Raw genomic sequence first — 18837 nt, 5'->3', positions numbered from 1 at the left:
TTATTCCTGTATCCTAGCAACAATTTTCAGCTGAGAGCAATAATGGCTTAATGATACTTAGTTTGTCATTATCTTTACTGTCATGCTTGACATATCCTCCAAAATTGCACTTGTTGCTCGTTGAAGTGTTTTTGATGGGAAAATAAAAATAGTTAGAGGCACACAATTAAATATGTTCTGATTGCTCTCCCTCTTTGCTGATGATGTGACGTGCCATTGAACTGTTCAGCGTTAAACTCAATCACAGAGAACAGGAAGGCCATATTTTCAATACGTTCTGTAATCAGTGCAACTTGATGAAAGGATAGATGATGGTACAGCTGACCTTGTCTCTGCCTCAGCAGTGTGGCACTCCCTTAATACTTAGTACAACGCTGGGAGTGTCAGTTTAGAGGTTTTCCAGGGCCCTCAACCAGGTCCAACCCATCTCCCGCACTTCCTTCTTCACCCCCTCTCTTCCCTCCCACAGCAGTGATAGGGTTCCCCTTATCCTCACCTATCATCCCACCAGCATCCACATCCAGACGATCATCAGACGCCATTTCCACCACCTCCAGCAAGATGCCACCACCAGACACACCTTCCCCTCCCCTCCCTTGTCCACCATCAGCAGGGACCGCCCCCAGCAGGACACCCTGGTCCACGCTTCCTTCACCCCCGGCACCTTTCCCTGCAACCAGCAAAGATGCAACACCTGCCCATTTACCTCCTCCCTCCACAGTATCCAAGAGCCCAAACATACCTTCCAGGTGAAACAACACTTCACCTGCACTTCCCAGAATCTAGTCTACTCTATTCGCTGCTCACAATGTGGTCTCCTCTACATTGGGGAAATGAAGCATAGACTTGGTGACTGCTTCACAGAACATCTATGTTCTACCCACATAGAAGACCCTGAACTACGTGTTGCCGGCCATTTCAACACACCACCCTGCAGTGTTTGAGCGAAGCCCAATGCAACCTGGACGAACAACACCTCATTTTCCATTTGGGGACCCTACAGCCCTCTGGACTCAGTATTGAGTTTAATAATTTTAGGGCCTAAACTCTCCATGTCCCAGCCCCCCACCCCACATACCAAGCCTTGTTACCATATAACCTGCCATTACACACCCGCTGTTGTTAGTCACTAACAGTCCCCCTTAAAACATGCTGTTAATAAGCACATTGTACTTGACCCCATTTACATTCCACGACGGAGGAAACCCAGAAGTGAGGCAATCCATCGCAACGGACCCCAGAGTTTAAAAACCAGGCAGGAAAACACACTGACGTTTCATCAGAGGCTACACTGAGGATGTTACCAAGCGTGGTAACGAAACATCTGCGGAACAACAAAGCAGCTCGGCGAACCACCCAATCCCAACACCAACAACCCGAGCTACAGATCTACTCCAAAACCTTAGTCCCCATTAACAACTATTCACCCTCCCAACCTAAGATAACAAAGTGTGCAGCTGGATGAACACAGCAGGCCAAGCAGCATCTGCTTGGTCTGCTGTGTTCATCCAGCTGCACACTTTGCCACCTTGGATTCTCCAGCATCTGCAGTTCCCGTTATGTCTGATCATAATTTTAACCCTCCCAGCCTGCTTGTTAGCAACTCCTTTGTCTGTCCAACTGCCTTCCTCTCTCTATCCTATTGTTTACTCCCTACCCCACCCACCTCCCTATTTTCTGTGTATAAACTGATGTTTTCCCAGCCACCATCAGTTCTGAGGAGAGGTTTCTGGACCCGAAACGTTAACTGTGTTTTCTCCTTCACAGATACTGCCAGACCTGCTGAGCTTTTCCAGCAACTCCTTTTTTTAGTTCCTGATTTACAGCATCCGTAGTTCTTTTGGTGGCAGTGGCCCATGAGTGGGATTTTAATTTGTTTTAATCGATTTGTGGCTAGGCCAGCATTTATTGTCTGTCTAATTGTTCTTGAGAAGATGGTGGTGACCTACCTCCATGAACTGTCCAAATGGGGTAGGGGCAGTTGGGATAAATGGGTTTTCTTCGGGTTGGACATACATGACTGATGGAGCATCACAAGATCAGTCCTCGGCCTTAATTATTTACTATCCATATAAACACTTCGAAGGTGCAGACTGTCCAAATTTGCTGATGAAACAAAAATAGGTGGGACAGCATGTTGTGCTGGGGACATAAGGAATCCATATGAGACTATAAATAGGTTCAGTGAGTGGGCAAAAACTTTGCAGTTGGACTTTAATGGAAGAAAGTGTAGGGCCATGCGCTTTGGTCAGAAGGCTCAAGAGATAAACTATTATTTCAATGTAAAGAGACTCCAAAAAGGTACAACACAGCGGTATCTGGGTGCTCCTGTGCATCAAACACAAAATGTTAACATGTCAATGCAGCAAGAAATTAAGATGTCAAATGGAATTTTGGCGTTCATTGCTAGACGGTTGAAATTTAAAAATAAGGAAATCTTCATATAGCAATGCAGTTGGTGAGGCTGCACTTGGAATACTGCATACAGTGTGGGTTCCTGTAGTTGAGAGGATGTGCTGGAACTGGAGGCAGTTCACTTGATTGATTCCTGGATAACTTATCAAGACCATCTAAACAGTTCAGCCATTTCATTCGTTAGAGTTTAGGAGAATGAGGAGTGATCTTATTGAAATTTATAAGATTCTGAGGTGACGTGGCAGGTTGATGTTGAAAAGATGTTTCCACTGGTTGGGCAATGTCAAACTAGCAGACATAGTTACAGAATAATGGAACACTTCAAAAAACCGAAAGAACTGTGGATGCTGGAAATCTGAAACAAGAACAGAAATTTCTAAAAATTCTGCAGCTCAGGCAGCATCTGTGGAGCGAAATCAGAATTAAGGTTTCTGGTCCTTCTTCAAAACTACTTGGGAACGCTCCATTTGAGGTACAAAATGATTTCTGCTGTGAGGCTAGTGAATGTGTGGAATTCTCCAGAGAGTAATGGAGGCTAGATCACAAAATAGTTAATGAGGATGTAGACAGATTTTTAAAAATCTATCAGGGAATGGAAGGCTATGAGGAGCTTGAAGTTGTGGCCTGGGGAAAGTCACCTTAGGCAGCACTCCAAACCCACAACCATTCCCATCTAAACGGGCAAGAGGAACAGCTACATGGCAACACCACCACCTACAAGTTCTCCTCCAAGCCACTCACTGTCCTGATAGAAATATGTTGCTGTTCCTTCACTGTCACGGGATCAAAATTCTGAATACATTCGCATTGTTGGTCCACCTAGACCAGTTGGACTGTAGCAGCTCAAGAAGGCAGCTTGCCACTGGCTTCTCAAGGGCATCTCATAAATGCTGGTCCAGCCAACAATACGTACATCTTATTCTGAACTCGGGTAATGATGGGGGGGCTTTACTTTTACTCATTCGTGGGGTGAGGTCAATGTTGGATTGTCCATCTGAAATCATCCTTGAGAAAGTGGTTTTGACCATTCCGTATGGTGGAGCTGCACAAATGGAATGCTCGTAGTTGAAGCTGGGAGGTGTATTATAGTTCATTGACTTGTCTCCTGAATGCTATTCAATGACCCATGTATGTATGGGCTGTGTAGAGCAGAGTTGGGCCCTGTGTGCCTGCTAGCACTCTGCCTTATCTGGAATAGATGGCCTCATCGGCAAGATATTGATTGTTTTTAACCCTTCAGTTGAGCCCAGTAAGGACCCAACACCTTTGTGAGGGAGCTAATGGTCAGAAAATGGAACTGCAGAATTAAATGTATGTGCGAATCTGATACAGAAATTATCACTTTGGTACTTCTTAGTTGGTAGGGCCTCACATTGGGACAACTGAATATGGTGGAGGATTCCAAGCAAATTCCTATTATCCAGATGATCATTTGACTTATCAAACAACTATCAGATTTTAGTTTGAGCATTAAGAATCAGGATTATAATGCCCGAATGTATTTTCTGAGTAGCCATGTATTCTCAGTAACCCAGCTGATTGCACTATCGTTCGTGTTTCTAAAAGCATGAGAAGTAAGAGCAAAAGTCATCCATTCAGTCTCTTGAGCATGCTGTATCAGTCAACAAGATCAGTTTGATCTGATGTAGCCATTACTGCACATTATTTCCCATATCTGTTGTCAATCAAAATCAGTCTAACTCAGACTTGAATATATTCAGAGACCCAGCCTGATTCCAAACACCTCTGGTTACCTAAAAGCATTAATTCCTCCTTTGTGTCTTCTTCCCTTACCTTGAAGCTAAAGTATTTGTATTTATTAATTTTTAATCACTTAGGCATTTACATGGAAGAACTACCTGTATTGGCTTTCTTTAGGTTTGTCACAATATACACGACTTACTATTTGCTTATTACTTCCGGGCCTTGTGTGCCACCTGGTTTTGCATTCTGTTGCAATAAGACCGTACTAATACCGTATGCAAAAATCCAGGAGCATGGACAATGGGGCAGTTCATTGTGCCTTCGTGTTCGTAACCAATGATTCCTGGCAAATCTAAAAATTAATCTTCAGATCGATGCTGTCTGCTCTTGCTACGCTTCTGATTTGTGAATCATGTATTCATTATGCAGATGCCAGGAGCTGTAATAAAAGTTCTTTGGATTCTTGCGCACTATGTGATGCATGTATCATATTTGTGTTAAGAGAACTAACATCAGTCTCACAGACATTTTCTTACTAAGGAGTAACAAGGTTTGTAGAGTCATGGGCAGATTAATGGAGTTCAGGTACAGTTCAGCCTGTGATGTAACTGAGTGGCAGAACAGGCCAGAATTGCTACTGCCTGTCCCTATGCCTCCTTTGATGACTGATCATATGATATGTTGAGGAATCTATAATCACGGATGAGGTATGGAAGACTGGAGGGTGGCTAATATGCCTTTGTTTAAGAAAGGTTGTAGGGAGAAGCCTGTGAACTGTAGACCTGTGAGCCTGACATCAGTGGTCGGTAAGTTGTTGGAGGTGATTCTGCATTTGGAGAGTCAAGGACTAATTGGAGATAGTCAACAATGTTTTGTTTAAGGGAGATTGTCTCTCACAAACTTGGTTGAGTTTCTTTGAGGAAGTAAACAAACGATCAATGAGGGCAGAGCAGTAGATGTTTACATGGACTACATTTACTAAAGCATTCTGCCTGATAAACTAATTAATAAAGTTAGATCAGTTGTTATTCAGCGTGAGTTTGTCAATTAGATACAAAATTGGCTTGACAGTAGGAGACTTGATAGTGGCAGAGGGTTGTTTTTCAGACTGGAGGCCTATGACCAGCATTGGTCTACAGGGCTCAGTACTGGGTCCACTTTTATCATTTTATAGAAATGATTTGGATGAGAATATAGAAGGCATGGTTAGTAAGTTTGCAGATGAAAACAAAATTGCTGGTATAGTGGACAGTGAAGAAAGTTATCTAAGATTACAAAGAGATCTTCATCAGTTGAGCCAATGGGCCGAAGAGTGCAGATGTAGTTTAATTTGGATAAATGTGAGGTGTTGCAGTTTAAATGTGAGGTATTTGCAGTGGGTAGTGTTGTAGAGCACAAAGACCTAGGGATTCAGGTACGTAATGCTTTTGCAATTTGCGTCACAGGTAGACAGGGTGATTCAGAAGGTGTTTAGCACACTTGCCTTCATTGCTCAGACCTTTGAGTAAAGGAATTAGGACATCATTTTGAGGTTGTACAGGAGACCTTTTCTGGAGTACTGTGTGCAGTTCTGGTCGCCCTGTTGTAAGAAGGGTATTATTAAATCGGAAAATGTTCAGAAAAGATTTACCACGATGTGCTGGCCGTGGGAGGGCTTGAGTTATAAGGTGAGGCTGGATAGGCTGGGACTTCCTTCACTGGAGTGTAGAAGGTTGAGGGATGACATTAAAGCAGTTTATAAAATCATAAGGCACACAGATACGGTGAATGGCAGATATGTTTTCCATAGGGTGGGGAGTTCAAACCTAGGGGGCATATTTTTAAGGTGGGTAGACAGTTTTAAAAAGGATATGAGGGGTAACCTTTTTACATAGTGTGTGGAATGAACTGCCAAAGTAAGTGGTGGATGCAGATATAGTTACAACATTTAAAAGACATTTGGATAAGCACATGAATAGGAAAGGTTTAAGACAGATATGTGCCAAATGCTGGCAAGTGGAACTAATTTAGTTTGGGAACATGGTTGGCACAGACTAGTTGGATCAAAGGCTCTGCTTCCATGTTGTGTGATTCTGTGAATGAATTATAACAAAGAAGCTTTAAAGGTGTATAAAATCTACCGAGCAGTCTATTTTTCTGCGTGTCTTTTATGAATTGAACTAAATAGACTAGAACAGACCATTAGACTGCGCCACTAGGCAGAGTCCAACCACGCCCGCCAGACTCCTCCTTCTCTTCCCTCCCACTCCATCCCAGCAACAATTTTCCAGGCTATTTTTTATTTGCGTATGGGTATTGCTGGCCGGTCAGTATCACTTACCTCCCATCCCTAGCTGCCCTTGAGAAGCTGCCACTCATTTAACCAAGCCATTTGTGCTCTATTTCAACAATTTACTGATAGTCCTGAGTATGAACCTTCCCTGGTGGCCAGAACTGCAGGCATGATGTGAGTCATAATGCTTTAATTCTCACTGGGACGTTATTCTATCCAGAATCATTCACTGCAGAAGAAGGCCATTCAGCCCATTATATCAATGCGAGGTTAGCCAACCCAATTTAGCAATGCCGTGTTATGAACAGCTAGCCAATCATTTCGTCAGATTGTTATAAACTCTTGTTTCCTTACGAAAGTGTGATGCTTGGGACTGTATTTTATGTTTTGTGGTAGAAAGCTAGAAAATATATGGGTTGTTTCAAACAGGAATGATTATTCTTAAGAGCCTAGCTTGAACTGAATGACATGGGCTTTCAGTCAGTTTCTGAAATTAATTCAACTCTTATGGTCCTGGGTATACAAAATAAAGCAGTTTTTCCCCATGCTGCCCCAAGCTATCATGGCTAATTGTTTCTGTTATTGAACATTACAAATTTGATTCCAATCTGTGCAAGGAGAATCAAGGCCTCAAGAGTCTAATAAAATGTTCAGACTTGACAGTGCATTGCAACTTAATGCAGGACTAGGTAGCAACCATGGTGAGATGATGTCGTAATCATAAAGTCACTCAACGAATAATCCTGGCTAATGCTCTTGGGGCACATGTTCAAATCCCAGCATTTCAACTGATGCAATTTAAGTTCAGTTAATTATCCTGGATTGTAAAGCGTGTCTTAGTACCAGCAGAGTGTACAGTGTGCAAGATAAACTGGAAGTAGCCCATCAAGGCTGCATCAATAGCATCTTCCAAACCTGCGAGCAGGACAAGGGCAACAGATATGTAGGAGCACCACCACCTGCCCGTTCCTGTCCAAACTCCCCTCAGCTTCCTGACTGAGAACTATATTAGCAGACCCTCATGGCTGCGGGTCAAAATGGGTATAGCTTCACCATGTTGACTTCAGCTGCTTGAGAAGACGGTTTAGCATCACCTTGTGAAGGACAATTAGGGAAAGGCAATTTCAGTAAATGCTGGGCTTAACAGGGATACCAACATTTCATGAAAAAAAAGTTTGACACAATGTTTTTTAAAAAGTCACGAGACAAAAGGCAAGAACACCAGCTTGAACTGAACCGAGTCCTGTCAATGCTCTGTCATTCACTGTTTCAGCTTGAATGATGTTTGTCAGACAGCATTTAACCCTGTTAAGTGTGAAGTGATGCACTTTGGAAGAAGAAACAAGTGGAGGGAGTATTTAATGAATAGTAGGACACTGGGTGCCTTAGAGAAACAGGGATCTTGGGATGATTAGTCACAGATCCCTCAAGTCAGCAGAGCACGTGAATAGGATAGTTACGAAGGCAGATGGGATACTTGCTTTCACCATTCATGGCGTAGAGGATAAGAGCAAGGAAGTAATGTAAGAGGTGTTTTTGAACTTAGTTTTTGTAGCTGAATAGAATGCTGTTCATCAACTAATGGTAAAAGGCTCTCTTTCTCCAGCATAACCCAGCGTGCTTTTTTTTTGCAGGCTTATGAGAGGGGGGTTGCTCTATTTAAGTGGCCCAATGTGTACGACATTTGGAACACTTATCTTACCAAATTCATCGATCGATACGGTGGAAAGAAACTGGAACGTGCTCGAGACCTGTTTGAACAAGCTCTTGATGGGTGTCCACCGAAATTTGCCAAAAGTCAGTACTTAAAACTTGTGGCAGTAACTCTTATTCAAGCTTGCGGTCAAGAACCCAGTTGAAGTCTTGTGGAGTGAAACACAACTTGTGTTGCAGTCATTGATGCGAGCCTCTAGGAATTTCAGGCAGTTTCAGTAAAATGTTATTTTGCTTTTTCTTTTAGATTTTGTTATGCTTTGTAACAAATTTTTTAGGTGTGACCACATTCTCATGGCTTCAATCAAAACTGCCAATGCACTTTGTTTTTTCATTGCAGTAAGCAGTTTTGTTTGTATTAAAAATAAATATAGATTGGTTGTAGTATTTGAATTAGCTACAGATTGTCATTCCAATTATAAATCCATACAAAGAGTTTGATTCTACATACCCAGATGTGATTTAAGAATTTTTAAATGTATTTTGGAGCCTAGCAAGGCTTTTGAAATGTACTTGTGATCTGCAGTATGCACCTTTGAACCATGCCCTTCACTTCTGGTAGGTAATCAAATGCCTCATTGTTCCTTCTGTTTGGAAATGTTCCAGTACTATACGAAAAAAAGCTTCAATTGTGAGAGGATGACTCCATTCTCCAGTCTCATCCTTTGTCCCAGTTGTGTGCCTTCATTTTATCTGTATTCAATACGTAGGGTCATAAATAGTCCATTCTGTGATTACACATGGTCATGCTGTATCTTGACTCCTTTCACCTGCTTCAGCTCTGTATTATGTTATAGCTTTGTCTGGCAAAACTCTTTGATCTTTGATTTAAATATTAATAATTGAGCTGGCACCCACGCTGTGGCTGCTCCCTGTCTGAAAAACCTGCCCTCGTTTCTCTCCTGGATGGACTCGCTCTGATTTTTATGGTTGTCTTTTTCTGAATTTTCTTTCTATTTCCCGCTAATTTGTAAACCTTGAGGTCTCTGCCTGAAGGCAGTTCTAACCCAATGCGTTGTAACTGCCACTTGTAGCCGGGACCACTGCTTGTAGCTGCAACCTTTGCTTGTAGCTAGGGTGAGGAGGCAGGACCTGAATCTTTGAAGGGTTTGAAACCTGTGCTGTACGCACTGTCTGTCCAGGCAACCTGGTACCCCATTTCTCTGACCCACCATCCTCGGGATCTAACTGCTGTGGTAACATGCACTTTCAGATGCTTGATGCATTCTGGAACTATGGATCGTGCCAACAGAGGCTCCAATTTTCATCCATCACATGGCTGAACAGGAAACTTTCTCCTATTACCGCTTGTGTTGGAAGAATTTGCATTTGGCTATGTTATGAGTACACCTTACTTAGCCATCAAGTCCTGATGGGGCTGGAACCTGCAACTTCTGGTTCAGGGGCAGAAGCACTACCCACTGTGCCATAGGATCTCCATATTATAAAAACAGCTTGCTTTCTCTATAAGAAAAAGCTTGCATTTAGGCAAGGTTATAGCGACAGCTCTTTTTCTCTTTTTATTCTCTTGATCTCCTTTCTCCCCCCTCCCCTCAGTTTCTCATGTCTAACTACATATTTGTAGTATCTCTGAGTCATGTCTCTTTACATCTTCAGCCACATTCCTAAAATCTGAAACACTTCACTCCCACTCAGAAAACGCTGCTTCCCAGATTGGATTCCATCCCTGTTTATGACTTGGCAGTTCAAATATATCCATCCATTCATGGTAACACAGAGCTTTATGTCAATCAAACAGTCAGAAGTTTTGATATGATTATGTAGAGCCATACAGCATGGAAACAGACCCTTCAGTCCAACTTGTCCTTGCCAACCAGATATCCTAAATTAATCCAGACTTATTTGCCAGCATTTTGCCCATATCCCTTAAACCCTTCCTATTCGTGTACCCATCCAGGTGTCTTAAATGTTGTAATTGTACCAGCCTCCTCCACTTCATCTGGCAGCTTGTTCCATGCATGCACCACCCTCTGCGTGGAAAGAGTTACCCCTTAGGTCCGTTTTAAATCTTTCCCCTTTCACTTTAAACCAATGTCGTCTAGTTTTGGATGCCCCTACCCTGGGTAAAAGACCTTGACTATTCACTCTAGCCATGCGCCTCATGATTTTATAAAGCTCTATAGGCTTGCCCCTCAGTCTCTGGTACTCCAGGAAAAGCAGCCCCAGCGCATTCAGCCTCTCGCTACAGCTCAACCATCCAACCAGCCCCAGCAGCATCCCTGTAACACTTAACAGGGAAACGCACTGATGGCCTGGTTGATCTTATTTTCTCCCTTACTCTTGCCCTTCATACATTTGTAGAATCCCTTTAGATTACCCTTAACGTTAAGTGCTAGAACTTTCTCATGTCCCCTTTTAGCCCACCTGATTTCCCTCTTAAGTGAATTCCTACACCCTCATACTCCTCAAGGGATTATTAGGGCAGCACAGTGGCTCAGTGGTTAGTACTGCAACCTCACAACGCCAGGGACCTGGGTTCCATTTCCAGCCTTGGGCAACCGTCTGTGCGGAGTTTGCACATTCTCCCCGTGTCTGCATGGGTTTCCTCCGGGTACTCTGGTTTCCTCCCAGAGTCCAAAGATGTGCAGGCTAGGTGGATTGACCATGCTAAAATGTTCAGTGTTCAGGGGTTTGTGGGTTAAAGGGGGATGGGTCTGGGTGGAATGCACCAAGGGGTGGTGTGGACTTGTTGGGCCGAAGGGCCTGTTCCCACACTGTAGGGAATGTAATCTAATCTAAAAAAGAAAGAAAAAATAGTAGATAGGGTGGATGCTGGGAAGTTGTTTCCGTTAGGTGGGGAGACTTGGACCTATGGGCACAGCCTTAGAATTAGAGGGGGTCAACTTAGAATGGAAATGAGGAGACATGTCTTCAGCCAGAGAGTGGTGGGCCTGTGGAATTCATTGCCATGGAGTCTTCAAGGCAGAGATTGATAAATTCTTGATCTCGCAAGGAATTAAGGGCTACAAGGAGAGTGCAGGCAAGTGGAGTTGAAATGCCTGTCTGCCAAGATTGAATGGCAGAGTGGACTCGATGTGCCGAATGGCCTTACACCCACTCTCTACTCCTATGTCTAATGGTCTTAAAAAAAATCCCTCTTGTATTGGTCCAATTTTCTTTTTATTTGTTCATGGAATATTGGCATCACTGAGTAAGTTGACATTTCTCATCCATCCCTATTTGCTCAGAGATCCATTAACAGTCAAACACATTTCCATGGGTTTAGAGTCACATGTAGGCCATACCAGGTAAAGATGGCAGATTTCCCTCCCAAAAGGAGATCAATGAACGAAGAGGGCTTTTACGACATTTGACACTGGTTTAACACTCATCATTAGACGAGCTTTTTATTCCAGGTTTTATTGAATTCAGATTTAACCATCTGCAATAGTTGCTTCGAACCCATGTCCTCAGATTATTAGCCTGGTATTGTAGGATTAGGCTAGGAACAACATTACCGCAATGCCACCACTTCTGCTAAGGGATTTAAGCCTTTAAATATTTATATGATAAATATAACCCTCTACAGGCAAACATGCAACTGTGCAACAGGTTATATTGTGTCATATTGATAATAACAGATTAACAAAACCACCAAAATCCTAGAAGTGATAACACAGGCCTGTGCAGCATTGTATTTTAACATGTGCTTCCTCCCTATGTGCAATGTGTCAGTCCGTATTTATGTAGCTGTAATTAATTGTGGATTCTTAGAGTTTATTTTTCTATATCTGCTGTTTGAGCATGAGAGAGGGGCAAAGAGAAATAATGCCTTCATTGATTAGTCATCATTACCCAGCTGTAATCTTATCCTTTGCAGCTATCTACCTTCTGTATGCCAAGCTGGAGGAGGAGTACGGTTTAGCTCGACATGCCATGGCTGTGTATGAAAGAGCAACCAAGGCAGTCGAGCCTTTGGAGCAGTATGAGATGTACAACATCTATATCAAAAGAGCAGCCGAAATCTATGGAGTCACCCACACAAGGGGTATCTACGAGAGGGCAATTGAGGTACCAGTGGGCATCTGTTTACGTCTCATCCTCATTCTGTTGCAGGTAGATTTATGTTCAGCCAAGGGTTATAAGGAACGTCTTGCCCAGCTCAGTGTATGTCCTTTCTCATTCTGCTGAGTTTCAGAGAGTAACAGCAGTGTAACAGGTTGAAGCAGAGACATGATTCCAATATAGCAGAGCAGATGATTGATGGTACTTCAGCTGTGTTTGGGTACTGTGGAGAGAGTGCATTGCCAATAGGATTTCCACTGTAACCATGACAACATGTTGAATGGATCATGAACTAGATTGTGCATTTATTGCAAGGACGTAGAGTTGAAAAGTGGGTAGGTCTTGATGCAGCTGTACTGAACAGTGTACTGATCAGGCAGCCCCTGGAGCACTGATCTCCTCACATAAGTTTGGGGCATACTTGCATTGAAAGCAGTTCAAAGAGGGTTAGCTAAGCTAATTCCTGGGGTGAAGGGATTGTTTTGTGAGGAAGGTGTGAACAAATTGGACTGGTGTTTATTGGCGTTTAAAAGGATGAGAGGTAATCTTATTGAGACGTGTCAGATTCTCAGGGACTTGGCAGGGTAAATAGAGTCTTATAGATGTCAGCACAGAAACAGACCCTTCAGTCCAACTTGCCCATTACCAGCATTTTTCCCATGTCCCTACAAATCCTTCCTGTTCATGTACCCATCCAGATGCCTTTTAAATGTTGTAATTGTACCAGCCTCCACCACTTCCTCTGGCAGCTCATTCCATACACACACCACCGTCTGTGTAAAAAAAAAAAGTTGCCTCTTAGGTCCCTTTAAAATTTTTCCCCTCTCACCTTAAACCTGTGCCCCTCTTGTTTTGGACTACCCCCACACTGGGGAAAAGTCTTGGCTATTTGTCCCATCCACGCCCCTCACGATTTTACAAACATCTATAAGGCCACCCCCTAGCCTCCGATGCGCCAGCGAAAATTCCCCCAGTCTATTCAGCCTCTCCCTTTGGCTCACACCCTCCAACCTTGGCAATATCTCTGTAAATATTTTCTGACCCCTTTCAAATTTCACAACATCCTTCCAATATCAGGGGAGACCAGAATTGAATGCAATGTTCCAGAAGTGGCCTAACCAACGTCCTGTGCAGCTGCACCGTAACATTCCAACTCCCATCCTCAGTGCACTGACCAATAAAGGCAGGCGTACCAACTTTTTCACCACCCTGTCTACCTGCAACTGCACTTTCATGGAACTATGAACCCTCACTGCAAGGTTTCTTTGTTTGGCAATACTAGATGCTGACAGGACGTCTCATTCTCCCCCTAACACCGCACCACACGCACAAACGTGTGAGAATCAAAAGCTAATGGGTTTCAAATTTACAATAAATCTACCTTTCCAAAAGAGGATTAAGAGGAATTTCTCCCCTCAGGATCACTAACTGCTGAAATTCTTATCCCTGGCAAGTGGTGGAGGCTGGGTCAATGAGTATAGCCAAGTCTGAGTTAAATGTTTGACAACAGTAGCCGAGGGTTTTGGAGTGGCTTTGGAGGTAACGGTACAGTCGGCCTGGCCAGGATTTTAATGAATGGTGGTGCAGGCTTGAGGGGCCAAGTGGTTACCCATTGCATCCTATTTCTTATTCAGATTTGACCTGTGCTTTTTGTTTTTATTTGGCGATGTGCCAAAGGATTGAAATTTAATTCTGGCCTCTTGTCAGAAGGGCAAAGTGACCTAGGGCCCTTTACATCAGTGTACCTCTTTCTCCAGGAGGGACCTACTGCCCTACTCCATCACTGTGGAATTTGATTGACAGCTCTGCTTAATACTAATTATTGTGTGGACCCTTCCAGCAGCAAAAAATGCTGTATCTTTTAAACATCCAACACAGAGATTGTTAAAGCTCTGGGATGAGCGTGTTGTAGTGATAGTGTGATAGATTATGCAATCTTTTTGTGACCTAGGAGAGTATTCGGAGTTTGCAATTACCTGAGCATTTGTAAGGGGGTTTTCCACTGCAGTCTAAATGAAAAGGATGATTTTGGTATTGTAGGTATGCTTATAAAGCAATTTCTTTTTTCTTACAGATGTTGCCAGATGAACATGCTCGTGATATGTGCCTGCGGTTCTCTGATATGGAATGCAAACTGGGTGAAATTGATCGGGCCCGATCCATCTACTGTTACTGCTCTCAACTCTGTGATCCAAGGGTAGGTTCCTCGACTGGCATTTTGCTTTTATGCTCCTAAGGTGCAGTGAGAATTCCTGCTTATACTTTGACTTGGAGGACCTCCTGTGTCCAGTGATTCAAGAGATGAGCAAAATATTTGCCTACCCTTGTTTCAACGGGTAGATTTGTCTCTAATCTGTAGCTTGAGGGGTACCAGCCCAAATTGCACGGGACTGACCGGGAGACTCTCCCACTCTCACGACGTGCCATGGCTGCATTGGAAGGATATGCAGGCTGATGATCAACCTATTTAAGCCACATTATGAACACCCTTCCTGTGCCATCCCTGGGATGGAAATCAAAATGATAGAATCCGTACAGTGTGGAAGCAGGCCATTTGGCCCATTGAGTCTGCACTGACCTTCTGAATAGCATCCCACCCAGACCCACCCCCTGACCCTGTAACTCTGATTTTTCATAGGTTTCTTATTTAACTCTTATCATTTTCAGATAACGCCGTCGTTCTGGCAGACCTGGAAGGAATTTGAGATGCGGCATGGTAACGAGGACACTATTCGTGAAATGTTGCGGATTAAACGGAGTGTGCAGGCCACATACAACACCCAGGTCAATTTTATGTCGTCGCAGATGCTGAAAGCCTCCACGAATGCCACAGGCACAGGTAAGCAGTTGGCTGAATAGTTGACTCAGTGGCAGCTGATACACTGCAGAAACTTAACACTGCTTAACTTCGAAAACATCATCCGAGCCTGCAAGTTCTCCCCGAGCCCCACGCTGTCCTGTCTTGGAAAGACATTGCTGTTCCTTCAGTCACCGAGTCAAAACACAGGAGCTCGCTCCTTGACGGCACTCTGGGCGTACCTACACCACATGGGTTGCAGAGGTTCAAGAATTTAGCTCACCCACTGCCGCCTTCAGGGCACTTCGAGTCGGGCATACAATGCAGATCTAGCCTCGACTTGCAAATGCTAAGAAAGTCTTCACAAAAAGAAAAGCGGCGTTTGTCAGCCTTCACAGGATAGTCACAGATGATCTGGGCCCTCTGGTGAATATTTTGTAGCAGTGCTGGTGTTTTCCCTCTACAGCTGCATTGTTCGACAGTCTGTTCCGTGTGTTGGCTCACTTCTGTGCACAGGCAACTTCCTGGTGTCAGTCCTGATTTTGCCTTTAGCTTTGTAGCTGCAGCTTCTCACCTTCTACTTGTCATTTTCCAGATTTATCATCGCAGGCAGATTGCAATCAGTTGCAATTCCCAGACACCACCTCTCAGAGATGAAAAGGTCCAATTTTCTTCAAATTCTCCCCCAGATACAACTTCTTAATGTGTAACAAAGGCCAGTTAGGAGTCACTCACTTTGGGTTTGGACTCTCATATGGATCAGATAGGGTAAAGACCACTTCTTGAAGATGGGTTTTATGACAATACAGTAATTTGACTGTGACTATTATCAATACTAGATTTTTAGTTTGAAGTTCATTTCATTAATTGAATCTGCATTCCACTGCTCCCATGGTGGGGGTTGATTTCATGTTGCTGGACTTTGCAGCCTTTAGATTAGACCAGCACCATAAGCACTTTGCTACTGTATCCTATTATACTGCTCCAAAAAAAAAGCTAATGAGCTGTACCGTAATGTGCAGAAGGCACACTGTCTTATCACTGCAGCTCATTCTTTATCAGAAAATTACAATGGCAAAATCATCCTTTTACTTCACTCAGTCTTCCCTCCCCACTTTGGTCTACAGGGTTATAGTAAACTTGACATAATTCTAACAACTGCTTCCTGAGTTTTCCCCTTCATCTCTCCTTTCAAATTTGAGATATCTCATATACTGCAAACCTTGGCCTTTTCCCTGAATTGTTCACTGAACACTATGTTGTCATGTTTGACTCTTTTCATGCAGACCCTGTGTGAGAAGGTGTCACAGTAGCATTATCACTGGATATGTCATTCGAAGGCCTAGACTAATGCCTCAGTAACATGGGCTTAAATCCCACTGTGGCAGCTGATCGAATTTAAATTCAAATTGTTAAAAATATGGAAATTAGTGCTAATCTCCATAAAGATGACCACGATGATAGCCATCAGGCTCATTAATGTCCTTGAGGGAAGAAAGTCTACCATTCTTATATGGTCTGGCCTCTATGTGACTGCCGACCAACGGCAATATCTCTGAAATGACATAGCAAGCTATCAGTTCGTGGGCACTTGGGAGATTGGTATCAAATGCTGGCTTGTCAGTGATGCCCACATCCCATTGAACGAGTAAACAGAAGATGTTCGCCAGAGAGGAATCGGTGTAGCATGTCTGGCCAGAGTTTTGCCGAAGGTTGTCTGAGCCCGGTGTTTTATTTTGAAAGCTGTGACTCATTAGGAGTAGCCTCTGAATAAAATGATACATTTTAGTATGCTTAGTAAACTGAAATTGCATAAAATGTGCCCCAAACTGCTGGCCTAAAGAAGCTTTTCATGCTTATTAGTTTTATTACTAGTAGTAGAACTGAGTTTCGGAGGGGGTAAAAAGACACTTACCGGAAGAATAGGCTGAGTTTACTTTTTAAAGGGGAAACTTACAACCTAAATCATTTACTTAGCCTGATAACTGACTGAAATGTATCCAGGTAGGAATCATCTGTGAGAAGCACTGTTCAAACCCTAAATCATGTAACAGGTGAGAATGCAGTTCTCACTACTCAGATTCTCCTCACATTTATGCTGCAGTCTCTGATCTTGCACCTGGACAAAGTGGAATGGATGACATGAAACTGCTGGAGCAGAAAGCGCAACAGTTGGCGGAAGAGGCTGAGAGGGAAAAACCCAAACCCAAAGACAAAATTCTGTTTGTCAGGTATGCTGTGTCTCTGGCAGAAAGGAAATGAATCCTGTCACTTCTGTGTTGATCTTGGTATCTTTCAGTCTGAGCATCTGAAAATTTATTTCAGATGACATAAGCTTACATGGGTGCAACTTTACACACGTCAGTAACCTTAGTGAGGGTCCTGGTATTTGACCCAATGCATAACTATTGTGCCAACCTCTTTCCATTCTTCCCAAGTTCCTCTAAGTCCTTCTAAGCATTGAGTTCATCTCAGTCAGTAGCACAAAGCCAACAGCTCAACACTGAGTACAGTTGAACACAGAGTGAGGGCTTGGGAATTTGTGGAGTCAGGGAAGTGATTCGGTCTAAACAACTAGCAGATGGAATACTAGATGCATGAAGTTACAGTAGTAAGTAGTTTACTTGTGAAAAAACCTCCCAGGGAAAATCACTATAGTTTGATCAAATCCTCCATTAAGTTTGAAACTGATGCAGTGTGTTCTAGAAGAAATCATAAATCTAAACAAAAGAGACTAAGAGGGCAGGTCAGTTTTGATAGATTGGGATAATACATTAAAAGGAATGGCAATGGACATGCAGTGGCTAATGTTTAACCAATTTGAGCACTGCTCAAAAGACATTTGCCTTCCACTTTTCAGGACGGTTCGTAAGAAATACCAAAGTAAAGGGAAAACAGTATTTATTCTGTATGAGAGAACAGTACTGATTGGTTGGCAAAGAGACTGTGATAGTGGTGTTGCCATGGACAGTGCACCAATTAATGATGACTGACAGTTAACTGCCAAGCTTTGTTTAAATATTAAACCAAATAGATGAAGTCTGATTGCTCAAGTCATTGCCCTGAGAAATTAACCAGAGAGTGGCTGCTGCTTATACTGTTGAGTTGAAACTGACTGTGTGGTGTGTGTGTGTGTGTGTGTGTGTGTGTCTGTGTGTATGAGTATGAGTGAGAGTGAGAGATATATCTTCATGTGTACAGAGAGCAGGGCCCTGAGTATTAATATGTGAATTGATATACACAGGTGTCCAACATTAGATATTATTCTGCATTTGGACAACGTGTTAAGTAATTGAATAAAGCTGACAATTTTGGGATGTGGAACACTTGCTTGCACTGTAAGATACATGTATCAAAGCAGGGGATGTGGTGTATTGGGATTTTTAGAATATTTTCCATTAGGGGCTCACTGAGAAGGTCAGTGGACAGAATTAGAACACAAGGCTTGTGGTGATATATTGGCGTGAATTGAGGATTGTTTACCAGAAGGAAAGCAGGAAGTAGGAATAAATGGGTTATTCCCAAGCTAATGGACTGTACAGGGATCAATGATTGGACCCCAGCTGTTCACAGTCTACACAATGGTTTGGATGTGGCGACCCATGGTGAATTCTCCAAATTAGCAAATGACAAAACTAGTTTACAACGTGTGTCGTGTGAAGAGAATTTTCAGGAATTTGGAGAGGCGGAGTGAATAGTCAAGAACAACACAGATGGAGTGTAAAATGGCTTAGTTTGAGATTATCCACTTTATTCAGAGGACAATATATCCAGAGTATTTCTCACATGGTGAGAGATGGGAAAGTGTTGATGTCTGAAAGGAGCAGGGTGTGCTTGTTCAGAAGTCGTTGAAAGTTAGCATGTGGCAATTAGAAAGGCAGATGGTAGTTATGCATTGTTGCAAGATGAT

General features: G+C 43.0%; 1 protein-coding gene across 4 annotated transcripts in view; it reads left to right on the top strand.

Annotated features, from left to right (window-relative positions):
• The window catches only part of xab2 (XPA binding protein 2), a 46005-nt gene that overhangs the window by 24321 nt on the left and 2847 nt on the right, over nt 1-18837 (top strand). For all 4 annotated transcript variants that reach the window (XM_048521981.2, XM_048521984.1, XM_048521982.2 and 1 more), the window contains 5 exons: nt 8026-8188; nt 11946-12136; nt 14205-14327; nt 14798-14969; nt 17032-17158. In XM_048521981.2, coding sequence (XP_048377938.1) covers nt 8026-8188; nt 11946-12136; nt 14205-14327; nt 14798-14969; nt 17032-17158 — 776 coding nt within the window. The remainder of the gene's footprint in view (nt 1-8025; nt 8189-11945; nt 12137-14204; nt 14328-14797; nt 14970-17031; nt 17159-18837) is intronic.

This window comes from Stegostoma tigrinum, chromosome 35 (assembly GCF_030684315.1).
Source record: "Stegostoma tigrinum isolate sSteTig4 chromosome 35, sSteTig4.hap1, whole genome shotgun sequence".
NCBI lineage: Eukaryota > Metazoa > Chordata > Chondrichthyes > Orectolobiformes > Stegostomatidae > Stegostoma > Stegostoma tigrinum.
Note: the sequence above shows the minus strand (reverse complement) of the source record. Positions and strands in the feature narration are given on the sequence as shown.